We start from the raw sequence: 17,641 nt of genomic DNA, 5'->3' as shown, positions 1-17,641 counted from the left end.
TTTTCATGAGATTAGAGACTAGTTAGGTCTGGGTTTGTTTTTTTGAGTTTATTTGTTTGGCACATCCACTTTGTCCAATCCTCACCCCCACCTTGTTCATGAAATTCAGTTTTGTCTTTTTGTAAAATGAACATTTTCATACATGATTTCAGTTCCTTCTGGAAGAAATCTCGGAATCAGTTGAGGACTTATGTGTTGTAGTAATTGTCTGTTACTAGAGCACTCCAGGTCAGTGGGAGTGGCCTGCGGTGCTGTGCATTCTGTACCAGTAAGACTGACATGCAATCACTAACACGGGGAAACTCTGACAGACCGACAAAACTACAATGAACTGACAACAAGAGGGACGGAACAGAGACTAAATAGACAGGGGTAATCAAACACAGGTGAGACCAACAAGACAAAGGTGAGGACAATCAGGGCAATCGAGGCTGGAGGGAAAACACACAGAGGCAGGGAGAAAATACAACACAAGAAACACTGAGGACAATACAAGATAAATCATGAAACACTGAAGACACAGAGAACTCAAATCATAAATCAGGGAGATACAATACACACGAGAACACAGAAACTTTACAACATGAAAACAGGAAACACTAAAGATTAAACTAGGAAACATTACAAAAACACACAAGTGACCAAATCATGACAGTTATGTCTGAGTTTTGAAAGTTAACTGATAGTCTTGCAGCTGACAGCAGTAAAACCACATGTAGCCTTCTTTAATATTAACTGTGTGCAGAACATTTTACAGAGTGAGAATAACAAGCAGTGCATCATATTTAAATTAGCAGGAGTGTGATACACGTGCGTAATTCAGTCGACCCAGATGTCCGGTAATATTAATTGATGTGCTTATGTTTTGGTCTTTCAGAGAACAAAGTAAAATAATTATTATAAAAACCCATGCACGCTTGGAAGTTCCTGTTTGTACAAGTGTGCAACACATGCAGCAAAAGGAGGCCCAGCCGGCCAGTTTGTGTGGGATTACAAGACACTAGAAAACAAGATAATCTAAAACAATGACAAACCAAATATTAATACTACTTTGCGCCTGGGCTATATCTAAACTAAATCTAACACAACTTATCCTCTTCCACAACTGGAAATAATTTAACACAAAGTGAGCATGAAAGACTTGGTGCAATCCATTCTTATTGAATCAGGCAGAAATACTACCTGCAATCTGCCCTTTTTAAGCATCCAATCCACAAAAATGCATGTCTTAATCTTCACATCACCTTTGATATCAGTTCTGAGAAGAAGGCGTGGTGTCATTACTTAACGTGTTTGTTTTGTAGAAGAACCTTATTAAGAACACACTACATGTTCCTATAACTCATATATGTTTTTTGTTAACTGTCACTAACTTTTAATCATCCTCGACTCTCACTTGTAATGGCTCTAGAGAAAATGAAACATGAAAAGAAAAGATTAAGACTAAGAATAAGTAAAGTGAAGTACATATTGATGCATCTTTAATAAAGCGTGCTTTATCATAATGTTTCAATTTTGTTGGTAAGTAAATGATTATTATGTAAGATGACAAAATGTAAAAATCTTCTGTGTGTGTGTGTGGGGTTCACACAAACTTATGATGCTGCATAGATAATAAAAGTGTCTATATAATAATTGGTCCGTACACCTCTGTAGGTCGGCCACTGTCACTGAGATGATTCTTGGATGTAAATGGCACAAAATGAGTGAACTTTGAACTTCTGTTAAAGCGACTCTCATTTGTAATGTCCCTGGACAAAATGGAAACATGAAGAGAAAGGATGCACCAACAGTCAGGAAATGAAACATATAATTAAATAAATAAAATAATCAACCCCCTGAGATCTAAGGCATTTTTCCCTTAATTTTTTTTTACCTGGTCTCCTTCAGTAAGAAGGAATGTATTACCAGAGTAACGTGCAACAATGTAATATACATCTATTGTTTACAGGACAACCTGGGAAATTTTGGCGACTATCGGATCCGGATATTCACTGACTGTACACTGATCTTCTCAGTGGGGTAGAGAAACCTCTGGATGTCGCAGAAATACACGGATTATCACCGGATAGCCTTGAGCTAATGAAGCAAGTGGATTTCAAATTAAGTTGCTACGTTGTAACGTCCAATTTTTACAGCTGATAATGTAAATACATGACAGTGTTGACTTCAGAGGGTTTTAAATCACCTTACTTACATGTAAAGTATTAACAGCCAAAGACTGCAATTGCACTAAAAACAACATCCCTTATGTCATCATTGACAAGACAACATACCAGAAGTGTAACCTCATTCTCTAGTTCACATACTTCCACTTTGCACAAGGTCTGACTCAATTGAATCTGAGAACTGGTTAAACAGGAATAAAATGTTATGTAAGAAAACATATTGCTCTAAACCACTGGGTGAAAAAAATCAGCTTGAACATTGCAGTCCCATCTATTGTATCGAATTGACTAAAGCAAGAAAATATCTAATTAGGTGTCTTCCAGAGGGCCCTGAACCACATATTTAAAATATGAGGGGAAGAGAAGAAGCTGTTCATTACAAATGGAATATCGTAAGTAACTGTACAAAGAACCTCCTTCAGGAATTAAGTGGCAAAACATTCACAGGACAGAAAAAAAATAAATGAATGTGCGATATGGTTCCTTTTAAAGCCACAGCCGAAATAGGTTAGTCTTGAGGGATTGCTTGATTGGCAGGGAAAAGTTCTGAGCCTTGTGTTTGGCATCATTTTAGTAAAAAGACTCCTACATGTTCTTTGGGGATGCTTTGTTGTTATGACTGGAGGAAGGCATGACAACAGCCTCTTCCATTAAACAGTACGCTGGAGTTCTACCAAGTCAAAGAGATAAAAAGCTTGATACTTTACCTATAACTATCTCTGGTGTTTGACATTGAAATTAAGAGGACAGGAGATCAAGGGATGTTTTTTTCCTTTCGTATTATGGAATTGACATTGTAGGAACAACTCAAAGGCAAAAACAAATAAGACCTTTAAAACACCTCTATATTTGCTAACACACTCTGATAAGAGTCATTTCATGCTAGCAGAAGAGCCCTGGGGATAACCATTATCAGTTGTCGGTTGTGTGCTTGGGTCCATTTGGGATTACCATTTTTTCAAACGTACATTTCCCAGAATTTTATCATTATGACAACATGTTAACTTATCCTCTGATCTAAACAACGACTGTATATGTTGGAGTCAATTTTTGAAAATCCATGGTTCCAAAAAGAAGACCCATTATAATTTTGTGATTAATGAGATTTCAGTATTTCGTTTCACTGAAATGCCTAGTGATAAGTAGGGCGTTCTGTTTGAACGCCCTACTTATCACTAGTGCTGATCAGCTCAATGTATTTGATGAAATAAATAAACTGTGCTCACGGTGAATTAATGTCGGAAGGGATGAAATCCTCAACCCAATGTTGCTCTTATTCACTCAATACAAGAAATGTTTCAGAATGTTACTTAGCATGTTGTAAATTGGTTGATATGATTGCTTTCTGGTATGCCTTTTATTTAACACCATACAAACTCTCAGTTTGATAAACCACCTTTATATATTTGCTGTTGACCTTTTTGTTCTGATTTTTCTTCTGTTAGTTAGTCTTTGTTTTTTTTTTATTCGTCGTTATAAAGTGAATTTTAAGTTATTTTGGGGAACATTTAGTTAACAGAATAAAACAAATAAACATGTTCAAATTAACAAAAGCATTCTGATCCTTCCGTGTGCTGAAAACACTCCCATTGTAGTAAAAACATTGATGGTGATTGGATAGATTAACTGTCAATTGAGCGGTGCCGCACTCATACTGTCCTGTAATTGGTCAGTCTTTGGCTTCCCATTGTCCCTATTGGTCGATTTTTGTGAGCGGTCATGACAGAACAGGAAGAGATGTTAACTGGCCGTCTGCCAGGTAAATATTCAACAGAGGATGCTAGCTGTACCAATGTCTGACACGACAAAAGGACATCAACTCCTGGATAACCGGATCAAAGATGAAACCACATGCTCTATCGTGGACATTAAGGTACTTTGCGGATACAAAGGGAATTGTTTTTTCAGTTCGACAAATGGGAAGTTAAAGGGTGCGGCCTGCTGTCATTACCTTGCTAGCTAACTTCAGTGCTAACATTATGATTTTAGCGGTTAGCTTAATATAATATCCACTATCCTAAACACTATAAACCATGAGGTGTCTAGCTGTACTAGTCAGATCATTAGCCCCTTGTAGTTATATTTCACACGCATAAAAATAGGTTTGTATTCGGCAATAGTGCATCTTTGTAGTGCGGAAATAAATAAAGACATGGGATTAGCTAACGTTAGCTAGGTGTCTATAAAGGTCCAGGTATGGCTAAATCCCACTTCTAATCTGTTGTCGAGTGAATTATTAAATCTGCTATTGTTCAACTACAATTCAACACAACGTTATATCATTATATCATTATATAAAAATGGTAGCTTTGCCAGGACAATATGTAAACAAAGCCAAAGACAGTCCTCTCGGTATTTACCTGTCGTTTTCATCTTCTTCTTTAACGTTGTACACACATAGATCACAACAGCATCAACAATATTTTGATTTAATGTTAAGGTTTAATTTGGTTTAACTTCTGAATTGTGAGTCGCCTTGCAGTCTAGAAAAAGTTTTAGTTTAAGAGTGTTTGCGTTGTGCTCAGAAGCAAAGGCAGAGCTATGTCAATTAACCCACTATTAATTGTAATTGTACAAATTGTACATGCATGTGTCCTGTCTCTTAAAATGTTCAGTATAAATGATCAGATTGAACCTCATTCCCTATGCAGTTCTGATGAGACTTGTTGATAGGTCTGGTGTTTACAGTATGTGCTAGGAGGATTGATAGTCATACCATGAAAAACTACTATGAAAGAGCTTTGTGGCTAACAACACATCCCTACTCTTTCAAAACTAAAAACTTAAGAAGTCTGCTGTTAAAGCTTTCTGTGATGAGTCACTGACATGTCAGAACTCACCGTTCTGGAATAGCTGCATAATCAGTGCTCACATCTCATAACTCTGTGACAGATGCACATTTTGTATACTTAAATCAGGTAACATAAAGGTGAAGTTTTGTGTTTGTCTAAAAAAATATTCTCTTTTAATCCTTTTACAACAGATGTATACCTAAATAACTATTTGTTTCTTATCTTATTTTATGAAAAACTCCAACATCTAAAACTAGATTTGGATTAGCAACCTGCAGGTAGTGCACTGTTTCATGAACATCTTCTAAAAAAAATCACACAGGTCAGATTTAACAGATAATCCTATCCTATATTATTTGTGCAATTTTAGTGGAAAAAAAATTAGATTGTAACGTTTGCAGTAAAAGAGAGCTCCAGGTTTATTTCATCTCAGTATTTTTCTCAAAGCTAGTTTAATGTCTGATGGATTAGATATGTGTGTTTGTGTTTGCATGTCTTTTTTTGTGTGTGTTAAGCTTAAAATCCTGAAGCATGCACAGAGATCCTAGCATACACTTATCCGACCACCAGTCCGCTGACAAACAGACACAGAAAGTAATCCCTTCTGTGGAAACTTAAGTCCACGTCAACAAAAGGGCCTACATCCTCTTGACATGCCAAGAAACTACACTTACAGCTGATTATGATCACATGAGGTGTTAAATTACTGCAGGAATGTTTCTTTAAAGGTCTCCAGTACAGACTTAGGGTACTATACACATGATTCAATGCCTGAAATAACGATTTGAAACTGAACAATGTACTTGCATGGTCATTTTTTGATGAATATTTTAGCTCCAGATGCATTATAATATTAATTACGTAATAATCCTTTTGCACAAAGTGTTTTATGTAGCCAGTCTTTTAATTCTCCTCCCTTGTTTAATCGCCAAAACAAATCCTTCTAGTTTTTTATACATGGCAAAGACTTGGGCATATAACTCATCCCTGATCTTTAAAAAACATCGTATTGCTACTTTTTTTGAAAGAAAGTGTCACCAGTTAAGTCAGCATTTTGATGATTGAGGCATGTTATTTTATTTTTAATATCACTTGTAGGACATTTGTAAAAAGGTGACTGACAGAGTGGTAGCAGCAGTTTTTAAGTGACACATTATATCTATGAATCAGTAATTATTTCCTATTCTTATATTCATATTATGTATGATTTAAATACCAAAACAATCCTGATCATGTTGACTTTGTATTTATTTTGATCCAAATCCATTTGATCTTGAATCTTGTAAAGCTCCGTGATTTATTAAGTAAAGTTAAGACTTTAAATTTACGACACTACTTAGAACTATTGACTTTATAATATACTTACTATATAATTATATATTTTTTTACCTACTGCAATTGCACTTTATAATGACTCCCCTTTAAGTAAGGACAGAAGACATTTAAACTTTAGCCTGAGTTGCATATATATATATATCATATATCAAACTATATTGTGGGCTCATGTTATTTTGTATGGGTGGGATATGTATCTATGTATGTGTTGTGTGTTTGTATATACAGTGGGTACGGAAAGTATTCAGACCCCTTTACATTTTTCACTCTTTGTTTCATTGCAGCCATTTGCTAAAATCAAAAAAGTTCATTTTATTTCTCATTAATGTACACTCAGCACCCCATCTTGACAGAAAAAAAACAGAAATGTAGAAATTTTTGCAAATTTATTAAAAAAGAAAAACTGAAATATCACATGGTCATAAGTATTCAGACCCTTTGCTCAGTATTGAGTAGAAGCACCCTTTTGAGCTAGTACAGCCATGAGTCTTCTTGGGAATGATGCAACAAGTTTTTCACACCTGGATTTGGGGATCCTCTGCCATTCTTCCTTGCAGATCCTCTCCAGTTCTGTCAGGTTGGATGATGAACGTTGGTGGCCATTTTCAGGTCTCTCCAGAGATGCTCAATTGGGTTTAGGTCAGGGCTCTGGCTGGGTCAGTCAAGAATGGTCACAGAGTTGTTCCGAAGCCACTCCTTTGTTAGTTTAGCTGTGTGCTTAGGGTCATTGTCTTGTTGGAAGGTGAACCTTCGGCCCAGTCTGAGGTCCTGAGCACTCTGGAAGAGGTTTTCTTCCAGGATATCTCTGTACTTGGCCGCATTCATCTTTCCTTCAATTGCAACCAGTCGTCCTGTCCCTGCAGCTGAAAAACACCCCCATAGCATGATGCTGCCACCACCATGTTTCACTGTTGGGATTGTATTGGGCAGGTGCTGAGCAGTGCCTGGTTTTCTCCACACATACCGCTCAAGTTCAATCTTGGTCTCATCAGACCAGAGAATCTTCTTTCTCATAGTCTGGGAGTCCTTCATGTGTTTTTTGGCAAACTCTATGCGGGCTTTCATATGTCTTGCACTGAGGAGAGGCTTCCGTCGGGCCACTCTGCCATAAAGCCCCGACTGGTGGAGGGCTGCAGTGATAGTTGACTTTGTGGAACTTTCTCCCATCTCCCTACTGCATCTCTGGAGCTCAGCCACAGTGATCTTTGGGTTCTTCTTTACCTCTCTCACCAAGGCTCTTCTCCCACGATTGCTCAGTTTGGCTGGACGGCCAGGTCTAGGAAGAGTTCTGGTCGTCCCAAACTTCTTCCATTTAAGGATTATGGAGGCCACTGTGCTCTTAGGAACCTTGAGTGCTGCAGAAATTATTTTGTAACCTTGGCCAGATCTGTGCCTTGCCACAATTCTGTCTCTGAGCTCCTTGGGCAGTTCCTTCGACCTCATGATTCTCATTTGCTCTGACATGCACTGTGAGCTGTAAGGTCTTATATAGACAGGTGTGTGCCTTTCCTAATCAAGTCCAATCAGTTTAATTAAACACAGCTGGACTCCAATGAGGGAGCAGAACCATCTCAAGGAGGATCAGAAGAAATGGACAGCATGTGAGTTAAATATGAGTGTCACAGCAAAGGGTCTGAATACTTATGACCATGTGATATTTCAGTTTTTCTTTTTTAATAAATTTGCAAAAATGTCTACATTTCTGTTTTTTTTCTGTCAAGATGGGGTGCTGAGTGTACATTAATGAGAAATAAAATGAACTTTTTTGATTTTAGCAAATGGCTGCAATGAAACAAAGAGTGAAAAATGTAAAGAGGTCTGAATACTTTCCGTACCCACTGTATGCTGGCTGCTGGAACACCTAAATTTCCCTGCTGGGATGAATAAAGTATATCTTATCTTATTTTTTATCTTATATTCTCTAGAAGCATAAAATCTTATTAAAAAACAATCTGTACATTTTTTTTTATTAGTTTGAAGTTGGTTTAATTGTAATTGATGTGTTTTCTGGTTTATTTTTTATTTATGTGCCACCACTTCCTAGGCTGCAGATGGGATTGAAATGCATACAGTATTCGGCTGTCAGCCTAATGTGTTAATGTGATTAAGTTCCGTAATTAATGAAAAAGCAAAAAATTGCATTATTTGCGTTCTATTATGTCCGTTAAGGCGCACCATAGCTAAACAACAGCACTGACATCAGCATCTCCCTTTAGCCACAGTTATAGAAAAAGAACAACACCCCTGTACCTCTGATTGGCTCATTACACAAAAAACTCCCAGACTGCTCTGTTGTCAAGTCAAAAGTAAAATCCACCATGTGACCTATAACAAGTTCCTTTTTCCTTATTTGTGGTCATTTTGTAACCTTCGATCTATAAGAAGTTGCTTGTAAACAAAAGCAGGAAGAAATGTACCCTTAGCTTAACACAGTACATTATACACATTTAAAGAATAACAAAAAACGTTTTCAAAATACAAAATATTGTTTCAAACGTGATGAAAAGTGTGATTAATCACAAATAACTATTGTAATTCAACATTAAACCGCATTAATAGTAACTATTACAGTAGAGTCTGAAAGGCATACAGTTGAGTTTAAGTTTAAAGTAATTTGACATTTCTCTGTTTTTTGCAGTTTTAGACATCATCCTGAGAGCCTGTAGCCATGGATGTGCATGTTGCCAAAAACAATGAAAGCACTTTCCCCAGCTTTGTGGATCTAGATGACTTTCTCACCAAGCACAACTCAAACTTCATCTGGCTCCTTGTTGGTAAGTGATCTGTGTCCGCACTGTGAAAAAAATATCAAGATCAGTTATGTGGAACCTGTCACGTAAAAAGGTCATAGCATGTTAGCACTGAATCAAGTTCAGTTGCTTTGCAGTTTCCAAGGTGACGTGGTGATGCTTCCTTTTGCTCTCGATTATTTTGGCTTTCTTTGACTACTTTGATTCATGACACTACACTTATACATTTTGCGATTTTTTTTTTTCTCTAGAAATGACTACTTGAAGGAGGGTTGATATCTCAGAGCTTTGAACACCCTTCTTTAACATTCAATGGTTCTGTAATAGGGATTTCACACTTGCAGAAAACTCATGAAAACTTCCAGATATTTGCCAGAGGAGCTGTATGTGTGAACCCAAACGGACAAATTTTTCTTTCTGACATAATTCAGAGTTTCTCCTGCCAGACCCTTAGTATCTTTTCCACAGCAAGTCCAAGCGATCTGATGTGAGAACGCAGCAGGATATTGTCTGAAAAGTTCACGTTGAGCTAATAGGAAGGGGAGTGACGTTTATATACAGTGTATGCATACGAGCGCTACACTATCCGTGCGTGTAATTAAATGGCTAATTACATTTTGTGTTCGTCAGTGTGTTGCTCTCCGCCCTTTTGTTGACACTGAACTAAACGTAGCATTGATATAAAGGCAAATATTCTCATTATAGCATCATATAGCAGATACTTCCACGTATTTTGGGGGGGATTAACTCCGGTCTGACAGCGATAATCCCCCCGCTGTGATGTGTATATGTGAACAGGTCAGGAGAATATCTGGAGCAGTCCTCCTGAAATGATCTGGATATTTTCAGGAGTGTGTTTGTTTGTGATACATTACTCTGTAATTTTTTGTGAGGTTCTTGCATTGCTGGTTTGGTTAGTACTGCTCTGACACCTTGGCTGTAAAGATCATTTTGCAAAGAACTGCAGCATTTGGCTCAATGTATTCAGAGGACCAATCACGGTTTGTTGACCTTATAACAACAAGGCATCACATTTAGAGATAGTTTGATTTACAGTGTAAGAGACTTTTGAAGTTAATTTGTACATCAATAGTACTGAATTCATAAACACTAAAGAGCTAGCGTGCTGCAGGCAGAGGAAGACACATGTGGTGCTAAAAGTGGCTTGCTTACGGCAAAGTAAAGGGCTGAAAATGTTCTATACAGCACTCTTATTGTCATTGACTTCTAAGGTTGTTCTTTTTATCCAGATTAGCTAATTTATTTGATAGTGCAGTGATGTATTGCCAAGCTTCCGTGCCGACACTCTGACTGGTTTCTCAATAAGCAGGCTGAGCTGACTGGCATCTCCTGTGGCTAATACATTTCATATCGACAAGTACATTATACAACTGAAATTTAATGTCTAGGTCTATATTTTGTCACATCACTGATGTCAATAGACTATTGGAAAACATCAGTAAACCTTCAAATGTTGTTGTACCTGTTGTTTTTTATTATTTTCATCTATTAACAAACCTGACCATGTATTGCTTTTGATTTTCAGCCACCATTCTCTCGTGTGGATGGATAATCTACCTAACGTATTACAACTCCCGCAACATTGGCCTCATCCTCACCCTCATCATCAACAGACTCTACAAGGATGGCTACATTCATATTGGTGCGTGCATCAGGAGCTCTGTTACACGGGGATGAATAGAGAGGAACAGCACTGCCAGAGCAGTCGGTTCAAGGCGTTAACTCGGTCTGCTGAATATTTGATGATGAGCCAGCTTTTCTCAGTGGTTATTCCGTAGAGTCTCAACAACAAACCGCAACCAGCAACAGATTGAATTTCTTTACGTAAATGACACAGAGCTCAATTAATAAAGCAGCATATATTCGCCTGTAACTCTACCCTTATTATGGTGTTTGGTTCCTTACAAACATTCATTTATTTTCTAAAGAGTCGATCTTGTCATGTGCATCTTCTCTGTTCTGCTGTTCACACCAAAAATAAGAAGGTGTGTCTGTCATAGTGATGGCTACTTCGTACTGACAAATGTGGCATCATGAGTTTATTGACAAAGACATGGCAGTTACAACGCAGTCAGTATGGTAAAATAGGAAGTGAATTACTGATTACAAAGGGAGCTTCAAGGCTTTATGAGAAAGGCATGGCTTATTTTATGCCTTGTTGACAGTCACAATTGTGCATAATATATCTTTAAAAATACAGATTTTTTATTTAGTTTCTTTATAAATAGGTTGTGCTTCTCGAGTATTTTCAAAAAAGACCTACGGTAATTAGGTATACAAATAAACAGAAAAAGAAAGAGAGATAAACCTTTGCAAGAAACAGCAGGGTGTTAAATTACCTCTACAGACCCTGCTTGTTATGTGTAGAGCAGGTTTGGGCATGTCTTTTCATTGCCATATTAGGGTCAAGTTAACATTCCTGCATGGATTCACAAGGGAAGTGAGAGTTTCTGAGGGAGCTGAGTGGCACATCCTGTCTTCAGCCAACCAGAGGAAAAAGTCCAAAATACCACAAACAGGAGTGGAGTGTCAGAAGGCATAATTATAGTTGAACCACCACCACCACCGGCATGCAATAATTGAAAGAGAGAGAGACGGGTTACAAGCAGAGAAGAATTTATGCTGGAGTATCACGTTTGGGGGTGCATATTCTTATCTACTTCTTGTACAATTAGATTCCAATAATGGTTATTTCTTCTCAATGTTGAGAGAAAAAAAGGTGATTACATTTCCCAGAAACACCCAGATGGTCTCTTTTTTTATTTACCAGGGCTTACACCGCTCTCTTATTACCTTGTTTGATAATCATCTTTTGACTTTTTTGTTGTCTCGGATCCAAATAGTTTCACACCTTGTTTTTACACTCTTTTGTGCATGACTTAAATTGTGTCTTGTACCTCCACAGGCTCCTTTTCCTTCTCTGTGCTGTCGGGGAAAGTCATGTTCAGAGATGTCTACTTCATCAACCAAGACATGTCCATTAGGTAACCTGACATGTGCTGCATTGGATGCTCTGTTCCCCTACAACAATTATCTCACAGCTTGACTACTGATTCATTCTTCTTCTTTTTTTTTTTGTCTTGCAGGATACAAGATGGCTTCCTCATATTTCGTTGGTGGAAAATGTATAACCCAAAACAGAAACAGCATGGTGAGAAGATCAGAAATGTGTTTACATAGACAACTTAGTTTAGCAGCTTTATTCAACTTCAGAGTGATTTCAAAAGTAACTTTCTTTTCTAATAATGTATCACCACTTGAATGAAAAAACATTTTGTTTGGGGCAGTTATCATCTATAAGCATTTTCCATAAGTTTGAATATTTTAAAAAGTTGTGACCCCCTCCTCAACGTGTTTTTGACTACCAGCTTTTAAAACCACCTATGGAAGGAAATATCAAAATAAGCTCCGACTTTCCTTTCTTTGTCTTGTTGTCAGATCCCAAGGCAGAGACCAGGCTTTACGTGACAGTTAATGGCTTTGAATTTCATGTTTACAACCGGACCGACCTCTACGCCCGACTGCAAGAAACCTTCGGACTGGAACCCACACTGATAACACCCAAAAAAGATGAAGAGCGGGGACAAGAGGATGGGAGCAAAACCCTAGAAAGGTTCCCCTCAGGCAACATCTAACATGTTTTCCTTTATCTAATGCTTGCGGTTAAACTGCTGTAGAAATTCATCCTTGATTTGAAGTTTGATAAAAAGAAGCAAAAAAAAGTTCCATGTATATTAACAGGAGCCTTTAATTGATGAGGACTGCAGTAGCTTCCACTGGTGTCATGACTGATGATGATGATTTTAGCAAGGAATCAGCAATTTTCCAACCAGAGATAATTGATGAATGTAAATGTGATGATCAAGGTATCTGGGAGAGCTGCACAGATGTGCTCATTTTCTCTCTGTTATCCTTGTTGGCACAGAGAAACAGTATTGTCATTTTACCTGATGTCAGCTAAATCAATCTTACCCAAATTATTTTTAGCACCAATAAATTATTTTAAAGAGGACATATAATCCCCCTCCTCCACCTTTTCAAACAGTCCCCTGTGGTCTAAATGAAACATCTGTGCTGTGCTTTGGTCAAAATATAACATGAATCAAGCACCAGAGGAGGTTTGTGACCCTGTATAAACCAGCTCTCTCAGAACGCTCCGTTTTGGTGTGTGTGTCTCTTTAAATGCAATGACCGCCCCCCCCATCACTACGGAAGAGAGAATAAAAATGGTGGACCTGCACAAAAGTTTTGTTCCAGGCTGGGGGTGGAGTCCATGGGTGGAGATACCAGGGGAGGGGAGGGTATTTTATTTACCAGAATCCCACTGTGACATCACAAGCACATTAGAAACAGAGCATTTTCCTCTGTGTTGTAAGACTTATGCAGACCACAAACAAAGGACTGGATGGGTTTATTTCACATTTTATGGATCAGTAAACACTCAGGTTAACCAAATATATGTTCAAAAACACTGTAGAAGTGGATTTTTCATAATATGTCCCCTTTAATATCTTCTGCTCCTTGTAAAGTGTGAACATCAAATCAGAGAGTCCAGACCCCACATCATCTTGGCGCTCCCTCATTCCTGTAATCAAAGTTAACATTAGCACTGTGAGTATGATTTTAAACTTTCTTTAAATTGTTAAGACAATAAAAAAACGATTGTAATTGAAATGGGCATAATGTCGCCCTCAAATACATTTGCTCCGTGTCTGTTTGTTCTCCTGTAGGGACGTTTGGCTTTTGGAAACCACCACCTACCCCAAACACTATGTTTGAACTTCGAGGACGCTTTCCTGACATATGCTACCAAGCCTCCATCCAGTCACCTGGACCAGTACATGCACATCGTCAAGGGCTCGCTGGAGAATGTTCGCGTCATGCTGGTTCCCAGTCCACGCTACCTTGGCATGCAGAATGATGAGTAAGTCCCAGTCACTTTCTGACCAGTTTCAGTACTCATCAACTATCATCTGTATGCCTCTGGGAACCAGGACCAATTCCAATTCTTGCTAATTCCAGTGTAGCGAGAGGTTAAACAGCATGACAAAAGTTCAAGACAAGACTTTATTTTCTGTGTGTTGTCTACAGCCCAATTAGAAACTTGAAAAGCAACTGTGTGTTCAAATCAAAAGTGATGCAAAATTCATCCCTTCACATGTCTGCAAAGTAACCTCTGTCATACCTTGGTTAGTTTTCCCCCCTTGAGTAGCGCCCATTCATCTATTTCTGGCGGTTCTTAGTTAAATTCGAGATTGCAGAAGTTACACAGAGGCTTCACTCTGCCTTTCTTCAGCAGTATGAACCCAAAAAAAAATCTCTTGAACTTGTAGACGTAGTTCTTCAACTTATGTCACTGTCAGTACTAAATGTATTTGGCACAAAACTTATAATTGAAGCTTCGCTTGGAGGACTATAGCCTCCACAGGGTGTACACCACCACGCTATCGATGCCCCCCGGAGAATTCGCTCAAATATTGTAGTACTTTATTCTGCATGCAATTGATGACTATTTCTGGATTGGACCATCTATTCTGTAATGCCATAAAGGGTGACAGAGAGCTTAAATAAGAGATCTGTTTTGTCCTCTTCATCTTAACTGCATAAGAAGAAAGACAAACCATTATCTGCACTTTAGTTGATTGAACATTTAAAGTAATATTAATATATCAACCCACAGTGGCCAAGGTGTCACTCTTGAGAAAAACTTGGCAACTGTATTCTCTGTAAAAGCCATTAGTGATTTCAACCTCCAATGGTCCTTGACTTGTTTTAAAGTAATGTTGGAATGTTCAGCCAAAATATAGAAGCGGAAGGACAAACAAGTAGACATCAATTTAATGAAGTTAATCAATTCTATGGTGCTTTTAAGGTACCTGCTTAGATGCTGTGAAACAAAATGTGGCTCCATTGAATCTTTGCATATATCTTCTACATGACATTAGTTACTTGCCTCTAAACTGTGACTATGTGGCTTCTTTTAGACCTCCCAGACTGATGGGTGAAGGCTTTGTGGTAATGCAGTCCAACGATGTTGACATCTACTACTACCAGGATGAACCAGGTGTCCACACACACACACACACACACACACACACACACACACACACACACACACACACACTCTTTTAGCACAATGATGTTGTGATGTCACTTTCTGTTGGATAACTAGCCCCTGCTTTACCAAAGTACTTAGTTAGTTAGTTCCTCTAACCTTTCCCTGTCTAAAACATCTAAGTACTGGTGTGGTGACACCGCTTCCCCCCCAAAATTTATCAAGCAGTTCTAAATGAGCTGGCCTTGTGTCATGTGTCCTAATAGAATTTGCTAAGTGAGGAACACACACATATGGCAATAAGATTGGTTACCACTTCCTACAGCATTTATTGTCCTTTATCAACTCTTGATTCTGTGTCTAGATGCCCAGCATAGACTTCATATTTTTGTTACATATTTGTTATCAGTGCCTAGGGCTTGAACTTTTTTTCTGTGTATATGAAGGTCTTGTGCCCGTGGAGCAGGAGGGTGTGGAGGAAGCTGAGACGTGCAGCGAGGATGACAAGCTTCAGGACCTGCCTCCATGTTGGGGTCTGGACATCGTCTGTGGAAAAGGGACTGACTTCAACTACGGCCCCTGGGCAGATCGTCAGAGGTGAGTACCGATCATGCCAAAATGTACTAACTCTGTATTATCAAATAATTTAACTGAAAATCATACATCTTCCCACAATTCAGTTAATGTTTCATAATTGTGTTCTAAATATGCTAACATGTACTTAAAATCATCTGAACAGCTATAAAGTATTGTATGTTGTTGAGTGCTATTCCGATTAAGACATAGTCTTCAAAAAAGTTTAAATTCCAAATGTTTTCAACTTTGAGAGATTGCGGTTGATGGTACAGCCTGACATTTACATGAACTCTCCCTTCCCTCAGGGACTGTCTGTGGAAGTTCTTCCTTCCCGCTGACTACCAGGACATGAAAGTGACCGAGGTTGCCCAGCCAGGAAAACCCAGGCAGATCCAGGCCTTTGAGCTCCGCATGAACATCATCGCTGATGCAACCATCGATCTGCTTTTTACCAAAAACAGGGTGACTCTTAAGCGCTGTTGTGTGCTTTTCTACTTCTTTTTCTTCTATTCTTGCCAACCTACTGTATGATCTTCCCTCCTCTACCTGCTGCTCTCTTTGTCTCTGTCTTTATTCCTCACCATGTTTTGGCCATTGATATTGGTTCATGTTTTATGCTCCTTCAAATTTTCAACCATGAGCAGTGCAGGGGTTTTCAAAAAGCTCAGTATGTGGAGTGCATACTTAATATCAACATAGATGTGTGTTGGATAAAAAATGGAAATGGCTTGAGTGAGGGAAGATTGTCATTCAGTTGCTTATTGTTCAGAATGGTGAACTTCTACTTTTAAGTACTAAGGCACCATTTAGTCATTTGACAGTCCGCATGAATATCCTTTTTTTTGCTCTTTTCTCTCTCCATGCTCTGTCTTGATTCCTGTTGCTAGGAAACCAATGCTATCCATGTGAATGTGGGCGCAGGCTCTTACCTGGAAGTAAACATCCCCATGACTGTAGGAGAGAATGGTAAGTGTGTGTGTTTTCAAAGACCACTTGTTGAAATATTCAGCTATTGGATCGATTGAACAAATTCTGTGCACGTAGAAGTACATGCCATCTCCAACATTTCGTTGGTTATGATCTGCTGCACTGACTGCTGGTTGAAAAACACCATTAATGAGTCAGCCTGAACACATACAACACAAAATAGTGTTTTTGATGGACATTTATCATATATTTTTTTAATTATGCTTTTTTATGAGCAGGATGTCATCCATTAACATTTTCTTGTTCAGTAAATTATAATTGGCCCGTACTTTAATCTAATGGTGCAACAGGTCAACAAGGGCGGCTGTTTAGTGGTAGAGTTGTCATCTCTCAACTGGAAGGACGAGGGTTCGATCCCCAGCTCCTGCAGCAACATGTCCGATGTGTCACTGGGCAAGACACCGAATTGCTCCCACTGCTTCAGTGGTGGTGTATGAATGGGATTAGTTACTTCTGATGGATGATACTACATAGTGATCTCTACCATCAGTGTGTGAATGTGTAGGTGTGACCTGCAGTGTAAAAATGCCTTGAGTAGTCAGAAAACTAGAAAAGTGCTATACAAGCTCAAGTCCATTTACCATTTACCATCACAAACCTTGTAGTTGGGATCAGATAGACTTTTTGTGACAGACCGTATCATTTTTCAGATCAGCAAAAGAAAAAGAAAAAAATTTGTGTTCCTCAGCTCAGTCATGAAACTGTGCTTTTTTCTTTTACAGCATTACAAATCAAAATGTGTTTTCATGATTCTTAATGTATCACATCCTGTAGTATAGTAAAGGCTTGAGTTAAATGACAAAGTCTTCAGGTTTTGGATCAAACACAATGCTATGTAAGTTTACAGCTACAGTCTATAACAGGCTAGTAGGTTATTAACAATAAGTTTCTGATTGTGTTCACCCATAACCATCAGCTGATACATGCATGATAAATGCAGACACGGTGAGAGGAACA

General features: G+C 38.4%; 1 protein-coding gene across 1 annotated transcript in view; it reads left to right on the top strand.

The window, feature by feature from the left end:
* Positions 1-3,904: 3,904 nt before the first annotated feature.
* The window catches only part of kiaa1109 (KIAA1109 ortholog), a 77,683-nt gene continuing 63,946 nt past the window's right edge, over positions 3,905-17,641 (top strand). The window contains exons 1-12 of the mRNA XM_061062726.1: positions 3,905-4,041; positions 8,934-9,069; positions 10,592-10,708; positions 11,972-12,050; positions 12,153-12,217; positions 12,505-12,679; positions 13,596-13,677; positions 13,797-13,990; positions 15,051-15,130; positions 15,568-15,718; positions 16,003-16,159; positions 16,585-16,663. Coding sequence (XP_060918709.1) covers positions 8,964-9,069; positions 10,592-10,708; positions 11,972-12,050; positions 12,153-12,217; positions 12,505-12,679; positions 13,596-13,677; positions 13,797-13,990; positions 15,051-15,130; positions 15,568-15,718; positions 16,003-16,159; positions 16,585-16,663 — 1,285 coding nt within the window. The 5' untranslated portion in view covers positions 3,905-4,041; positions 8,934-8,963. The remainder of the gene's footprint in view (positions 4,042-8,933; positions 9,070-10,591; positions 10,709-11,971; positions 12,051-12,152; positions 12,218-12,504; positions 12,680-13,595; positions 13,678-13,796; positions 13,991-15,050; positions 15,131-15,567; positions 15,719-16,002; positions 16,160-16,584; positions 16,664-17,641) is intronic.

This window comes from Labrus mixtus, chromosome 18 (genome assembly GCF_963584025.1).
Source record: "Labrus mixtus chromosome 18, fLabMix1.1, whole genome shotgun sequence".
NCBI lineage: Eukaryota > Metazoa > Chordata > Actinopteri > Labriformes > Labridae > Labrus > Labrus mixtus.
Note: the sequence above shows the minus strand (reverse complement) of the source record. Positions and strands in the feature narration are given on the sequence as shown.